This window comes from Oncorhynchus mykiss, chromosome 5 (genome assembly GCF_013265735.2).
Source record: "Oncorhynchus mykiss isolate Arlee chromosome 5, USDA_OmykA_1.1, whole genome shotgun sequence".
In the NCBI taxonomy this organism is placed as follows: Eukaryota; Metazoa; Chordata; class Actinopteri; order Salmoniformes; family Salmonidae; genus Oncorhynchus; species Oncorhynchus mykiss.
The window spans coordinates 74,487,879-74,505,450 of record NC_048569.1 but is presented as its reverse complement, the minus strand read 5'-3'; the positions used below and the strand labels follow the sequence as shown (position 1 = coordinate 74,505,450).

Genomic DNA, 17,572 nt, shown 5'->3' with positions numbered 1-17,572 from the left:
GGTTTTATTTAACGCAGGACTAGCAGCTGATATGCAATCAGCAGGCTCACATCTAGCTATAGTGATTCAATTATCAGATGTGTCATAATCTGATGATTAAGTTTATCATTAACTCTCAGTCTCTGTCTGTCTGCCTGTCTGTGTACGTGTGTCTGTCTGTCTCATTGAAACAGCTGTTGATGGCTCATGTTCTGGGTTTACAGAGAAAACTGTGATGTAGGCTATGCACAAACCACAACAAAAACGTAGGATAGCAGCGGTTTTGTACACATTGACACACATACAGTGCCTTGCGAAAGTATTCGGCCCCCTTGAACTTTGCGACCTTTTGCCACATTTCAGGTTTCAAACATAAAGATATAAAACTGTATTTTTTTGTGAAGAATCAACAACAAGTGGGACACAATCATGAAGTGGAACGACATTTATTGGATATTTCAAACTTTTTTAACAAATCAAAAACTGAAAAATTGGGCGTGCAAAATAATTTTGCACGCCCAATTTTCAGTTTTTGATTTGTTAAAAAAGTTTGAAATATCCAATAAATGTCGTTCCACTTCATGATTGTGTCCCACTTGTTGTTGATTCTTCACAAAAAAATACAGTTTTATATCTTTATGTTTGAAGCCTGAAATGTGGCAAAAGGTCGCAAAGTTCAAGGGGGACGAATACTTTCGCAAGGCACTGTATATGTGGTCTTCGTGGGTTGTAAAAAGGAACTATTGTCAGAAAGCAGAAAAACCATAACAAAGACACAGGAATCTGTCCAAGCCCCTGGTTTAATATCTGTGTTCATCTGTGTTGTACACACATCCTGGTATTGTTATCTAAGCCTTAATGCTCTCTGTCTCTGGTTAGCGTAGCTGCCAAGTTGTAATTTGCTTTAGATTACGAAGTGATGTTTTTCCTTGAGCAGGAACATGCTAGGACAAGGTCTGTCTCTGTAGTATATGACCATGTTTGTCCTAGAATAGGATGGTGTTCTGGTTGGTCTAGTGCAGGGATGGACAACTAACTGATAGCTTCAGATCAATTTCCAAAAATGGGTCCCCAACAAAAATAAATAAAGGAACTCAGTCTCAACTTCGAATCAAATCAAATTGTATTTGTCACATGCAACGAATACAACCTTACAGTGAATTGCTTACTTACAAGCCCTTAACCAACAATGCCGTTTTAAGAAAATACCTAAAAAAAAGGAAGAAATTAAAGTAACAAATAATTAAAGAGCAGCAGTAAAATAACAATAGTGAGGCTATATACAGGGGGTACCGGTACAGAGTCAATGTGCAGAGGCACCGGTTAGTCGAGGTAATATGTATATGTAGGTAGAGTTATTAAAGTGACTATGCATAGATAATAACAGAGAGTAGCAGCAATGCTTTGCTGCCTCAGGGCCTGGAGATGTCCCGTTGGTAGGGTATACTGTATGTGCTTTTTGTTCGTCCCACTTATTTTCCAGAGATTGTATGTTGGCTAACAGTATGGATGGCAAAGGCAGATTAGCCACTCCTCGCCTGATCCTCACAAGGCACCCCAATCTACTTCCGAGAAATCTCTGTCAACTTGCTGTTGAGAGTTAGAACAGTAGAATACAAAAAGTGCAATTTCGAAATTTCGTTGTGCACCAGCAGTTTCTTTTGTTGTGTCAGTCAATTAGCCCATGCCAGCTAACCATTTTTAGATTGGTAAATTAGTCTAGCCATCTATCTAAACTTGTATTAATCACGGCCGAATACCGACAGGGCACGCAGGGCACGTGCCCTGACCTCCTGGTGGCCCCCATTGATTTTGTTAGTCACTGTCACTCATATCAAATGAACATGGCAAAAAGCATGCAAAATGCACAGAATTGCAGGAAATTTGCTTTAAATTGCAAAAAATCCACAAAATGACAAAATGTATAAAATTGCAAGAAATTAGCTGCAAAACTGCAAAATGTTTATCTCTGCATGATTAGTTGAATTGGATGAAATTTGTCATCAAATGTATATATGTTCTCTCTGCCCAATGGCGAAATGTGTAGAATTGAAGAAAACTTGCTTTAAAACGGCAACATTTTCTCGAATGGCAAAATACAGTGTCAAGAAAAAGTATGTGAACCCTTTGGAATTACCTGGACTTCTGCATCATCTGAACTGATCTTCATCTGAGTCACAACAATAGACAAACACAGTCTGCTCAAACTAATAACACACAAACAATGATACGTTTTCATGTCTTTACTGAACACACTGTGTAAACATTCACAGTGCAGGGTGGGAAAAGTAAGTGAACCCTTGGTTTTGATAACTGAATGACCCTCCTTTGGCAGCAATAACCTCAACCAAATGTTTCTGTAGTTGCGGATCAGACCTGCACAACGGTCAGGAGGAATTTTGGACCATTCCTCATTACAAAACTGTTTCAGTTCAGCAAAATTCTTGGGATGTCTGGTGTGAACCGCTCTTGAGGTCATGCCACAGCATCTCAATCGGGTTGAGGTCAGGACTCTGACTGGGCCACTACAGAAGGCATATTTTTATCTGTTGAAGCCATTCTGTTGTTGATTTACTTCTGTGTTTTGGGTCGTTGTCCTGTTGCATCACCCAACCTCTGTTGAGCTTCAATTGAAAGACAGGTAGCCTTACATTCTCCTGCAAAATGTCTTGATAAACTTGGTAATTCATTTTTCTGTCGATGATAGCAAGCTCTCCAGGCCCTGAGGCAACATAGCAGCCCCAAACCATGATGCTCCCTTCACCATACTTTACAGTTGGGATGAGGTTTTGATGTTGGTGCGCTGTACCTTTTTTTCTCCACACATAATGTTGTGTTCTCCTTCCAAACAACTCAAATGTAGTTTCATCTGTCCACAGAATATTTTGCCAGTAGCGCTGTGGAACATCCAGGTGCTCTTTTGCGAACTTCAGACATGCAGCAATGTTTTTTTGGACAGCAGTGGCTTCTTCCGTGGAGTCCTCCCATGAACACCATTCTTGTTTAGTGTTTTAAGTATCGTAGACTCGTCAACAGAGATGTTAGCATGTTCCAGATATTTCTGTAAGTCTTTAGCTGACACTAAGTTCTTCTTAACCTCATTGAGCATTCTGCTCTGTGCTCTTGCAGTCATCTTTGCAGGACAGCCACTCCTAGCTGACTCCTGACTCCAATTAGCTTTTGGAGAAGTCAATACCCTAGGGGTTCACATACTTTTTCCAACCAACACTGTGTACTGTCTGTTAGAATGATGTATTCAATATAGAGAAGAAAAAAACAATAATTGATGTGTTATTAGTTTATACAGACTGTGTTTGTCTGTTGTTGTGACTTAGATACAGATCAGATAAAATTTTATGGCCAATTTATGCAGAAATCCAGATAATTCCAAAGGGTTCACATACTTGTTCTTGCCACTGTATGTAGAATTGCAGGAGATTAACATTAAACTCTACCGCCAGGACGGGACCAGTAAAACAGTGTGCCCGCAAGGTGTGGGGGTCCCTCAACCAAATGTCACATAGGGCCCCTAAAAGGCTAGAGCCAGCCCTGGTTAATGCTATAATGCATTTAAGAGAGTTAAGTAGTTTAACTGCAGAAATAGATTGATTGCACAAATAAGTTGACTTCATGCGTGGGTCTGGATGTGGTCATGCAGACCCGTAAGCCACTGTGGCCCTTCATGATGAGTTTAGATTTTTTTGTGGGCCCCACCCCCATCAAAGTTGCCCATCCCTGGTCTAGTGTGCGTGTGTATTTTAGTGTTGTGTGTAGGTGGTACACAGTCCTGCTGAGTCTACAGCTGGTATTAATCTGTAATATGGGAAACAGAAAGGAAAACGCTGCACACTGCTGCTCATGCTCCCAGGTGATATTTATTTACAACAGAGTTTCAACCCTTAGGTCTTCATCAGGCATCCATTTCCCAGGTGTGTGTGTGTGGGGGGGGGGGGTCTTATATATAGGGGCAGTACTCAGTGACATCACTTCCTGAAACAGGAGGTAAAACATGTATAACATAGTTTCACAATATTAACTTTCAATGTATCAAAATATATGGTTATACACAGGGAACGTGTTCAATATTTACAGTAATATACATACACATACAATATTCAATCTGGAATATACCTAATTTTCTGACTATTAACAAAATATGTCTGGTTTGTTGTGTGTTGTTTAGTTTCCTCCTTGCTCTCCCTCCCCCTCTCTTGCTCTCCCTCCCTCCAGCGCTATTTGTCTATCCCTGTATGGGAAACAGTCCAAGCCTCTCCCAGTCTCCCTCCCTCCCAGAGCAGGTTAAGCCACTTTTCTGTCTACCTTTGCTCTGGCCCCGCCCTTCTCTGCCACTTCCTGGTCACCTGGACCAGCTTCCAGATGTTAGCAACCGGCTCTGGGTCATCACAGCACATCCACAACTCTCTGACTCTGTTCTGTCCTGTTCTCTATCCCAGAATTCCCCCAAGACCGGCAGCAACCTAACATTTCCTTACTGAACTCCACCAGCCAATCAACAGGTTCTGTGACCGGGATATTTCCTTACTGAACTCCACCAGCCAATCAACAGGTATTGTGTTCACCTGCAGTTCATACTTTCTCCCTCCCTCCATTCCCCCTCTCCCTCTATGGCTCTTTGACAGATCTAGAGTTACACCCTTTCCTAAGTATTACCTGACCAGGTGAAGCCGCTTTGCCTGAAGTGAACGTTGCTCTGTGAGTTCTGTGAGTACTACAACAAACTCTGTGATCAGAATGTATGACTGCTACCTATCTACACAGCTCTGAAGGCTAACAGTAAGTAGAATAAGTCTACTTGACAGTTTGTCTATTGTCTCATACTTCTGTTTGTGTATTTGCATCCATGAAAGTAATTTGAATGCAGTTTGCAGTGTGTGTGTGTGTGTGTGTGTGTGTGTGTGTGTGTGTGTGTGTGTGTGTGTGTGTGTGTGTGTGTGTGTGTGTGTGTGTGAGTGTGAGTGTGTGTGTGTCAGACATGTTCTCTTCCCTATATTTTTCCTGTCTCTGTAAGTGTCTGTACAGTAACTTATCCATATTATCTGTTTTGAGCCTCTGAGAGTAACTCTGTTCTGATCCAGACAGACTGAGCCATTAGAGCCACTCCATTCAGCTCATTGGCTGCCTGCTTCTCTCCTGTCCTCTGAGCTCTGCTGTTCCAGACAGTAGACTTAATGGACAGGGTGTACAGAGGGCATTGATTACCATAGTCTGTGTTTTAATCTTAAATCATGTTTGATAGATTTCTGGATCTGGGAAGCTTATTTGCTAATATCTAATTGTTTGTTTAAGTGTGGTATTAGAAGTCATGGTACACACAGTGCCCTCTAGGCTGCAGCTCCTTAGAGCTCAACCACCTAGCTGGATAATGATGAACTAATTACTTTCCTACAGTATGCATATTACATAACTAACACACATTATGTTAAATAGTCTAACCTTCATGAACTGACTTTAGGTCTCATATCACAAGTGTCAAATATCAATGACATACTTCTACAGGGATGAATGTTTAAGTTATGTCATGTAATTTGCATGCGTTATGTACACGCACTTGATATTTGTGTGCTTACACTTCAGCCTGGTCTCATAGACTAGACATAGTAAACATAAACCCTGGACACTCAAATTAGCATGATATGTTATATTTGGTATGGTAACACAAAGGTTGCATGTTCGAATCTCATCGAATCTCATCAAGGACAACTTTAGCATTTTAGCAACTTAGAAACTTTGCAACTACTTACTAATTTGCAGCTCCTTAGCAGGTTAGCTAACCCTTCCCCTAACCCTAAACATGTAACCTAACTCCTAACCTTAACCCTTACCTTAACCCTAACCTTAACCCCGAACCCTAACCCCTAGCCTAGGTAACGCTAGCTGCCTAGCTAATGCTAGCATTAGCTACCTAGCCACCTTGCTAATGTTAGCCATAACATATTGTACAAATTGCAATTTGTAACATATCAAATTAATTGTAATTAGTAACAAAATATCCTAACATGGATGATGGACATCCACAAATTAATACATACCATACGAATGGAGAGAGACAAATGGTATGTTTACTATGTTATGTCTACCCCTTAGTCCAGGTTGATACACTTGATATGGGTACACGCATCAATATTACACAAAAACTAAACCATGTGTGAAGGGTAGGGTTGCAAAAAAAAAACTTTGAATAAATTTCCTGTTTTTCCCAAAGAATTCCCGGAATCAGGAGGGAATGAGCAGGAAATCTGGGATCTTCCAACGAGGATTTCTGGAAAAACAGGTAATTTATTGAAAGTTCCAGGAATTATGCAACCCTAGTGAAGTATGTGGTTGTGTTGACAGAGGGTGTTGACAGGTTGTTGACAGAATGTGTTGACAGGAGGTGTTCACATGTATTGACTGGGTATGTTGACAGGCTGTTGACATAGTATGTTGAAAGAATGTGTTGACAGATGGTGTTGACAGGGTTGTGACAGAAATTGTTGTCAGGTTGTGTTGACAGGTTGTGTAGATAGGATTTGTCAGTGGTTCCCAAACTAGGGGTCGCAACCCCACGTTGGGTCGCCTGATATGAAAATTGAGGGAGATTTCCAAAACCCTGAAAAAACTAAATATATACAAAATAATGTATATATTATAATATCGTCTTAGTAACTCAAAATCATTGTAATGTGGCTAACCTTAAAAATAGAAATTAAAATTCTTAAAATCTAAAATATCAAATTCAACCAGAGAGCGCCCTTAGATCATGGGAAACGTTATTGTTGCACTTGAATCATTCCCACGGTGAATGGCTAGGCCTGCTACGCTATGAAACCACACACTATTGCAGAGACTTTGATATTACTGGCCACAATTGATATAGTAAAAACAATGGCAGAGGCACAGAAACCCACATCAATATTTTTGTCAGATATTCATGCAATCAACAGGCAACTGACTGAACAACTCGAAAACTCCCCAGTTTATGATCTCCAATGGACGATAGCTGTGAGGGCCGAGATGCCCATGCATTGACTTTTGTTCGCTATAGATGTTGGACATGCTATTCAGGAGGACATATTGTTCTGATTCTCGATTTCTGAGCTTGAAACAGCACAGGGGATGTTCAGTGTGCTGTGTGGCTATATTTACAAAAAACAGATTCCATGGGACTGAATGGTGTGCTTTTGAACAGATGAGGCTCCATCTATGGCTGTGCGGCAGGCAGGACTCTGTACTCTAGTTATGAATGTGTCTCCCTCTGCCATATGGACGCATTGTAAGGTACACTGAGAGCAACTGGAGGCAAAAGATCTGAGCACAGATCTCAGACATATACTGCAGCAGGCAACTTCGATTGTAAGCTTCATCAAACCACATCCACTGCACACACGCCTGGTTGCAAAATGATGTGAAGATATGGGATCAGAACATGACAAGGTTTGTTGGTTATCGAGGGGGAGAGTTGGAAAGATGTTTCGCACTGAGAGAGGAGCTGTTGTCATTCACAATGGATCTAAAAAAAAACTGGTTGACTTTTTGTGTAATGAAAAGAAAATGTGTTTCCGTGCTTATGTCATAGATTTATTTTGGAAAGTGAACGGACTGAATGCAAGCATACAAGGGAAATACAAAAACAATCTACAGATGAGTGACCGAATCAGTGGATTCAGATGAAATCATTCTTATCGGAGAGAGAGTCTTTCAAAAGCGAACTATGCCCCCATAGCTGTGCATGTTTCTAACAGACAATCAGAAATACTGTTAGAATGTTTTCAATTGTGACTGCCATCGCCCCAAATAACAAAGTCAACATTAGCTGTTAATTACATTTTTTTATACATGGTTGGGTTTGACGGGGTGTGTGTTCATGTGTCCATGGTGTCTTGTTCTCAGTGTGAATATAATTGATATTGTCCTTGTATCTTATCTTATTCCCATTTTCTCTCTCTGTACAATTGCTTTGTTTGACCTACTGTCTCCTTGTGTGTCCCTTAACCTCCACATGTCATGATTATCTGCAGTGTGACACATTAATTATTAATTTGGCTGTTTATTAAAAATCAGCTTTATGATCACCGGATTTCATCATGGGGCACAAGTGGGTTTCTATGTTATTACCCACGGTGCCCCTCTCTGATATTGCTGCTCTGAGCATGTGTGTTTGGTGGAGGAACACAGGGCTGTGGAATGCTCTGCCTGTGACGAACATGTCGGAACAGCCCTGCCTGCCTGGCTCAGACAACACGCTGAACCTACCGGCCTGGGAACCTGCAGGGCCAGGCATAACATACCATACTCTGGCTATGTGAGCTGTTAACTCCTTGAAGAACCAGGCATAGGTTAGTAGAGAAGCAGTACAGTAAATGGGACCTTCATTATGTCCACTGTAGCATGCACATTGCACTCATGCTGTTCCATTCCACATGACATACACATAGTTACATGTCTGTCACAGGACACTCTGAACCCCATGTGCTGTATATGCCTACAATTTGTTTCTGCGTGGGTGAGGGACAAGGTGTTTTTTATGGAACTGTAATTGGTGTGCTTTTGAAAGGTTTAGATTTGTCAGGTCAACGCAGGTTTCTGTGGATTAGTGTCACTGCCGTTTGTTGTGCTAGCAGGATGTGCATTAGCTGCATTAGTTTACATTATCATAGGAGTATGGGACAAATTTACAGAGCTACACACTGGTATACTGCAGACATTAAAATGCTGACATTAAAATGCTGACAGTAACACACAACTTGTCAAAAGGTTGTTTTTCAACCAGAGCCATAAGGAAAAGAGCTGAGTAAGCACTGGGTTGTATCATTACTAACTCATCAACTCACACTGTATCACACGGTGATTGGAGATACACACTGACCAATGTGTGTGTGAGACTTTGTGCATTGAATGATTGTCTGCGTAATGTGTACGGTATGTGAGCCGTTTGTATTCATGAGTCATTGGATTAAGTCTCGTATGAGTGGTTCTGGCCTCCGTCTACATTTAATGGTTTCCTTATGCCATCGTTCATCGTCTTTCCTCCCTGAATGTTGGGCAAAGGTTACCCTGGTTACACAAAGGACTTGTCTCTAGAAAATGGATGATTTAATTAAACGTGGTGTGAACAAAAGCCAATGAAGGAAGTCCAATCCAACTGATTACTTTAGAAAGGCTGAGGCTTAATTTCTCTTTCTTATTAATCATGTAGGCCTGGTTATTGGATGGCTGGTGAGGTGGGCTTTAGCCTGGTCACGTTTCAGCCTGTCGTGGCCGTCAGCTGTGTGTCACTCTCTATTTCCCTCCAGAGCAGGTTAGAGCAGAGTGGGCCGGAGCTCCCCGGGGGTGGTTCTGTGACGCCATGTTGTCACTCTGAGGATTAACACTGAGATAATGATCTCTGGGAGGTGTTCCCCGGGCACGGGTGTGTCTCCTCTGAGTGCTTTTCTGCGTGTGTGTGGCGGTATGCATGCGTATTTGTGTGTATGTGTTTGTGAATGTAAACCTCAAAGATTTTACTGTTTTATTACACAAAGGCATTGCTTTGGTTAATGAGTTCCAGATACTGCAGAGGACTCTGTGAATGATTGTTCTGCTGCCGTTGTCTGTATAGACTACACATATATTAAACATGTATACATTCTGTTCTCTCTATCCTCACATCTTACCTCTATATATACTATACTCTATATATATATATATATATATATACTATACTATATATACTTCTTCTTAACCTGCGTCTTCCTGAGAGAGTGAAAGAGTGAAAGAGTGAAAGAGAGAGAGACAGACAGACAGACAGACAGACAGACAGACAGACAGACAGACAGACAGACAGACAGACAGACAGACAGACAGACAGACAGTCTGTCTGTCTGTCTGTCTGTCTGTCTGTCTGTCTGTCTGAGGTAGAGACATATAGAGGTAGAGACATATAGAGGTAGAGACAGAGAGAGCTAAACCAGCGTCAGGAGCCTGAGGAATGAGAAAAGTCCAAACTCTACCCTCTAATCTTAGTTTGACTGAATTCGGTGTACAGACATAAACCTTTAAAGCTGTACATCTCTCTCTCTCTCTCTCTCTCTCTCTCTCTCTCTCTCTCTCTCTCTCTCTCTCTCTCTCTCTCTCTCTCTCTCTCTCTCTCTCTCTCTCTCTCTCTCTCTCTCTCTCTCTCTCTCTCTCTCTCTCTCTCTCTCTCTCTCTCTCTCTCTCTCTCTCTCTCTCTCTCTCTCTCTCTCTCTCTCTCTCTCTCTCTCTTTAAAGCTGATGTACAGCTTTAAAGGTTTCCGTCTGTACACTGCTCCAGTCAAACTCAGATTAGAGGGTAGTTTGGACTTTTCTCATTCCTCAGACTCCTGGCGCTGATGTCTCTTTGTGTTTAGCTCTCCCTGTCTCTCCCTCTCTCTGTCTCTCCCTCTCTCTGTCTCTCCCTCTCTCTGTCTCTCCCTCTATCTGTCTCTCCCTCTCTCTCTCTCCCTCTCTTTGTCTCTCCCTCTCTCTCTCTTCCTCTCTCTGTCTCTCCCTCTCTCTGTCTCTCTCCCTCTCTCCGTCTCTCTCTGCCTCTCCCTGTCGCTCCCTCTCAATTCAATTCAAGGGGCTTTATTGGCATGGGAAACATGTGTTAACATTGCCAAAGCAAGTGAGGTAGGTAATATACAAAAGTGAAATAAACAATAAAATTAACAGTAAACATTACACATACAGAAGTTTCAAAACAATAAAGACATTACAAATGTCATATTATATATATACAGTGCCTTGCGAAAGTATTCGGCCCCCTTGAACTTTGTGACCTTTTGCCACATTTCAGGCTTCAAACATAAAGATATAAAACTGTATTTTTTTGTGAAGAATCAACAACAAGTGGGACACAATCATGAAGTGGAACGACATTTATTGGATATTTCAAACTTTTTTAACAAATCAAAAACTGAAAAATTGGGCGTGCAAAATTATTCAGCCCCCTTAAGTTAATACTTTGTAGCGCCACCTTTTGCTGCGATTACAGCTGTAAGTCGCTTGGTGTATGTCTCTATCAGTTTTGCACATCGAGAGACCATTCCTCCTTGCAAAACAGCTCGAGCTCAGTGAGGTTGGATGGAGAGCATTTGTGAACAGCAGTTTTCAGTTCTTTCCACAGATTCTCGATTGGATTCAGGTCTGGACTTTGACTTGGCCATTCTAACACCTGGATATGTTTATTTTTGAACCATTCCATTGTAGATTTTGCTTTATGTTTTGGATCATTGTCTTGTTGGAAGACAAATCTCCGTCCCAGTCTCAGGTCTTTTGCAGAATCCATCAGGTTTTCTTCCAGAATGGTCCTGTATTTGGCTCCATCCATCTTCCCATCAATTTTAACCATCTTCCCTGTCCCTGCTGAAGAAAAGCAGGCCCAAACCATGATGCTGCCACCACCATGTTTGACAGTGGGGATGGTGTGTTGCTTTTACGCCAAACATAACGTTTTGCATTGTTGCCAAAAAGTTCAATTTTGGTTTCATCTGACCAGAGCACCTTCTTCCACATGTTTGGTGTGTCTCCCAGGTGGCTTGTGGCAAACTTTAAATTACACTTTTTATGGATATCTTTAAAAAATGGCTTTCTTCTTGCCACTCTTCCATAAAGGCCAGATTTGTGCAATATACGACTGATTGTTGCCCTATGGACAGAGTCTCCCACCTCAGCTGTAGATCTCTACAGTTCATCCAGAGTGATCATGGGCCTCTTGGCTGCATCTCTGATCAGTCTTCTCCTTGTATGAGCTGAAAGTTTAGAGGGACGGCCAGGTCTTGGTAGATTTGCAGTGGTCTGATACTCCTTCCATTTCAATATTATCGCTTGCACAGTGCTCCTTGGGATGTTTAAAGCTTGGGAAATATTTTTGTATCCAAATCCGGCTTTAAACTTCTTCACAACAGTATCTCGGACCTGCCTGGTGTGTTCTTTGTTCTTCATGATGCTCTCTGCTCTTTTAACGGACCTCTGAGACTATCACAGTGCAGGTGCATTTATACGGAGACTTGATTACACACAGGTGGATTGTATTTATCATCATTAGTCATTTAGGTCAACATTGGATCATTCAGAGATCCTCACTGAACTTCTGGAGAGAGTTTGCTGCACTGAAAGTAAAGGGGCTGAATAATTTTGCATGACCAATTTTTCAGTTTTTGATTTGTTAAAAAAGTTTGAAATATCCAATAAATGTCGTTCCACTTCATGATTGTGTCCCACTTGTTGTTGATTCTTCACAAAAAATACAGTTTTATATCTTTATGTTTGAAGCCTGAAATGTGGCAAAAGGTCGCAAAGTTCAAGGGGGCTGAATACTTTCGCAAGGCACTGTATATATATATTTATATATATATATATATATATATATATATATATATATATATATATATACATATATATATATATACAGTGTTGTAACAATGTACAAATAGTTAAAGTACACAAGGGAAAATAAATAAGCATAAATATGGGTTGTATTTACAATGGTGTTTGTTCTTCACTGGTTGCCCTTGTGGGAACAGGTCACAAATCTTGCTGCTGTGATGGCACACTGTGGAATTTCACCCAGTAGATATGGGATTTTATCAAAATTGGATTTGTTTTCAAATTCTTTGTGGATCTGTGTAATCTGAGGGAAATATGTATCTCTAATATGGTCATACGTTGGACAGGAGGTTAGGAAGTGCAGCTCAGTTTCCACCTCATTTTGTGGGCAGTGTGCACATAGCCTGTCTTCTCTTGAGAGCCAGGTCTGTCTACGGCGGCCTTTCTCAATAGCAAGGCTATGCTCACTAAGTCTGAACATACTCTCTCTCCCTCTCTCTGTCTCTACCTCTCTCTATCTCTCCCCCTCTCTGTCTCTCCCTCTCTCTGTCTCTCCCTCTATCTGTCTCTCCCTCTATCTGTCTCTACCTCTCTCTCTCTTCATCTCTCTGTCTCTCCCTCTCTCCGTCTCTCTCTGTCTCTCCCTCTCTCTGTCTCTACCTCTTTCTGTCTCTCCCTCTCTCTCTCCCTCTCTCTGTCTCTCACTCTATCTGTCTCTACCTCTCTCTCTCTCTTCCTCTCCCTCTCTCTGTCTCTTCCTCTCTCTGTCTCTCCCTCTATCTGTCTCTACCTCTCTCTCTCTTCCTCTCTCTGTCTCTCCCTCCCGCTCTCTCTCTCTCTCTCTCTGACTCTGTCTCTGTCTCTCCCTCTCTCTGTCTATCCCTCTCTCTGTCTCTCCCTCTCTCTGTGTGTTTTGAGGTGAAAGCTTCCCCTCCCGAGAGAGTGAAGAAGAGCAAGACATGGCTGGTCTTCTCCATACCAGGTACCAGAGAGTAGCAGGATAAAATAGTCACTTCATCACAGCGGCCCACCGCGGGAGCGTTGGGCCAGGTCGCAGTTGTAAATGAGAACTTGTTCTCAACTAGCCTACCTGGTTAAATAAAGGTGAAATAAATCAAATAAATAAAAAACGCGGGAGCTCCAGCTTTGTTATAGTCTGGTTCAGCTTGCTGTTATTACCACAGTCCTCCTCCCAGACACACACAGCAAACAGACAGAACTCACAACTCTGCCTGTTATTTAGGCTAAGGCCTGTGTGTGTGTTTACAACTAGCTGATGTGTACTCTGTCCATGTTTATGTGCGAGTGTGTATGTCTGGGTGTGTACAGTATAGGCACTTGTGGGCATGTCTATGTTTGTGGGCATACCTGTTATTTTATTTTTTATTTCACCTTTATTTAACCAGGTAGGCTAGTTGAGAACAAGTTTTCATTTGCAACTGCGACCTGGCCAAGATAAAGCAAAGTAGTTTGACACATACAACACAGAGTTACACATGGAATGAACAAAACATACAGTCAATAATACAGTAGAAAAAAGAAAACAAAGTCTATATACAGTGAGTGCAAATAAGGTCAAATAAGGGAGTGAAGGCAATAAATAGGCCATGGTGGCGAAGTAATTACAATACACCAATTAAACACTGGAATGGTAGATGTGCAAAAGATGGATGTGCAAGTAGAGATAGTGTGGTGCAAAAGGAGCAAAATAAATAAATACAGTATGGGGATGAGGTAGATAGATGGGCTGTATACAGATGGGCTATGAACAGGTGCAGTGATCTGTGAGCTGCTCTGACAGCTGGTTCTTAAAGCTAGTTAGTGTACAGTATGTGCACCATTTACAGTCATTGGTGTGGACGTGTGTATGTGCTTCAGCTCAGGTACTGAATGACCTCTATGACAGTCAGGTATATCCCTTTTGGAATGCTATGGAGCGCGTCATGGAAACTGTCTCAGTACCTGCTGGGTTATCACATGACCGCCAACCACACACACAGATGGAGAGGTGTACTACAGGTTATATATAGAGGACATCACACACTATAGAAAAGGTTCTCTCTTATATGACATACTTAGTTCTTGATTAGTCTATGTCCATTACAGTACCCTACATTGATGCTCAGTGAATTGAAACCCAATAAGGTTAGTTGATGTCAGTCAATGTCCTGTCAGATTATCTATAACATCATCAGCCAAAGCGATAACCAGTCAGGAGTTGCTTCAGAAAAATGGGCCATAAGGGTGCCAAAAAGATGGCTGTTGCCAGGGTGACGTAGTCCTTGGATGCCAGTCGTCTCTGCCCATCTGTTCAGGACGGTGTGCCAGGGGAAACCGCCTGTCTCAGAGTTGACGTAGTGATACTACAGTCCCAACCTACCTCTCATGAACAAGGCATACTGTTTAAATGTACACACAGTGTACTTGGAGAGATAGGCCTGCCTGCCTGCCTGCCTGCCTGCCTGCCTGCCCGCCTGCCTGCCTGCCTGCCTGCCTGTCTGTCTGTCTGTCTGTCTGTCGAGGTCCATAGAGCTGGAGCTGTCCATGGAGCTGCCTGCCTTCCTTCCTTCCTTCCTTCCTTCCTTCCTTAATATGCAACACCAAGTTCTCTAGCTCATCTCACAGAATACTAAGATTATGAACAGCTTCCAGCTGGAAACAATATCAATGCCGCTCTCTGTCTCTCTATACAGCTCCATGGACCTCTACATTCAGTGAAATTCACCTGATCCCCCACAGCACCAAACCAAGCCTCCCTCGGCCAAACTTAGCCCTACCCTCTTCATGAGTAGCCAGGAGGAGGTGCCTGAGATTGCCATGGCAATGGTGATGGCATCATCACCCCCACCACAACCACCACCACCTGCCATGATTGGCTACGGCGGCCTGGAGTCACCTCCCCCTGACCTGTGCCAGACGTGCGGCCAGAGACACCTGATAGAGGAGAACCATGAGTACCTGTACCAAGACAAGGTGGACGATGACCTGATGTGTCATATCTGTCTGCAGCCACTCATCAGGCCGCTGGACACGCCCTGCGGACACACCTACTGCCAGGAGTGTCTGACCAGCTTCCTGCTGGAGAGTGACTTCTGCCCCGTGGACCGCACCCATCTCATGCTGCAGAACTGCCGCAAGTCCAGCCTGCTGGTGCACAAGCTACTGGACAAGCTGGCCGTGGCCTGCCCCTTCTCTGACCACTGCACCGAAACACTGCCCCGAGGAGAGTTGGGGGCTCACATCAAGAATAGGTAGGTCCAGTACCCCAACACACCCTAACCCACTATGGACTGGAATAACATTTCTACTGTAATAACATATTACCCCAACACACCCTAACACAATATCTACTGTAATAACATATGACCCCAACACACCCTAACACAATATCTACTGTAATAACATATTACCCCAACACACCCTAACACACTATCTACTGTAATAACATATTACCCCAACACACCCTAACACAATATCTACTGTAATAACATATTACCCCAACACACCTTAACACAATATCTACTGTAATAACATATTACCCCAACACACCCTAACCCAATATCTACTGTAATAACATATGACCCCAACACACCCTAACACACTATCTACTGTAATAACATATTACCTCAACACACCCTAACACAATATCTACTGTAATAACATATTACCTCAACACACCCTAACACAATATCTACTGTAATAACATATTACCCCAACACACCTTAACACAATATCTACTGTAATAACATATTACCCCAACACACCCTAACCCAATATCTACTGTAATAACATATGACCCCAACACACCCTAACACACTATCTACTGTAATAACATATTACCTCAACACACCCTAACACAATATCTACTGTAATAACATATGACCCCAACACACCCTAACACAATATCTACTGTAATAACATATGACCCCAACACACCCTAACACAATATCTACTGTAATAACATATTACCCCAACACACCCTAACACACTATCTACAGTAATAACATACCCCAACACACCCTATGACAACTTCTACTGTAATAACATATTACCTCAACACACCCTAACACAATGTCTACTGTAATAAAATATTACCCCAACACACCTTAACCCACTGCACTGAAACCCTACCTCAAGGAGAGATGGAGGCTCACATCAAGAACAGGTAGCAGAAACACTGAAAACCACAACATGCATTTACACACTTGAACAGGAGGCTACCCCTACACACTTTTACCCACAATCTACTGTAAGAGCAGAGAGACTTCCTCACCCACTGTATACACAGAGTGACTATACTGTATGTTTTCCTAAATATGGTTAGATATTGCAGCCCCCATAATAACTGCTGCATGTGTGTTTTTGTGTTCTGGTCTCCTCATCTGCTCCTCTCTCTCAGGGCTCATAATGTTGTTGTGATAAAACTGTGTTGACCTCCAGTTAACATACACACCAAACACCCCTATTGTCTCCCTCCTCTCCAGTCCCAGGGGGAGAGAGTACACTTCCTCACCCTGGCTCTTTCATCTGAACCAGCCGAGCTCCTCTGTTTACATATCATTGAATAGCCAGAGGTTTGACTGCTCGTTGTTCAGTGTCTGGGCTCCTCTCTTCATTATAGCGCTCGTTAACACTCTGTTAGCCCAGAGGCCTGGGAGATAATTACAAGTGCATCTCCATAGCTATGCACTGCTACTGTACAACAATGTGTTTCCCATTGAACTGAATATTGATAGTGATTGCATAACCTCTATCTCCTGATACTGCAATCCCCTCAAAGTTTACCACCTTTCTCTTCCCTTCTCCTCCCCCATATTCATCCTCTGGTGTCCTGGGTCTCCCACTTACTTCTCCCTCCTCCCGTTTTCTCTCTCTATCTCTCCCTAGGCTCCCAGGTTTCCTCTCCGTTTCGTTCATGGTGTGTGAGTGTTGTATTGCGGTGTGTGGAGGTGATGTGATGTGAGTGGGCCAGGGGTCTCTGGGGACCAGCTCCTTTCTTGGATAGTCAGGAGGAGTCAGGAGGCGTTATTTATCTGTGGAGGGGAGAGGCTACGTCCTAGGGGGAAGACAATAGGCACTCTGGCTTGACTGGGGATGCCCATCCAGCCTGATTCACACGCTTCATAAGGTCATACTGGTAGTTGAACTTTGGTCCTGTCTGCTTGTGGTTGTGGTTGTGTGTTTTCGGTTCAAAGTTTGTGGTCTTGTGTTTGTGGTTGTGTTTGCGATCCAGTAATTGTGGTTGTGTCCTTGTGGTCATACAGAA

The 17,572-nt window shown here is 42.6% G+C and overlaps 1 protein-coding gene across 6 annotated transcripts in view; it reads left to right on the top strand.

The window, feature by feature from the left end:
- Positions 1-4,345: 4,345 nt before the first annotated feature.
- Positions 4,346-17,572, top strand: part of LOC110524556 (E3 ubiquitin-protein ligase LNX) — a 95,260-nt gene continuing 82,033 nt past the window's right edge. Inside the window, exons 1-3 of one of the 6 annotated variants that reach the window (XM_036978391.1) lie at positions 4,602-4,773; positions 6,203-6,271; positions 15,000-15,557. In XM_036978391.1, the coding sequence (XP_036834286.1) occupies positions 15,091-15,557 (467 nt within the window). In that variant the 5' untranslated portion in view covers positions 4,602-4,773; positions 6,203-6,271; positions 15,000-15,090. The other 5 variants (XM_021604330.2, XM_021604332.2, XM_021604329.2 and 2 more) reach the window with 5 other exon arrangements.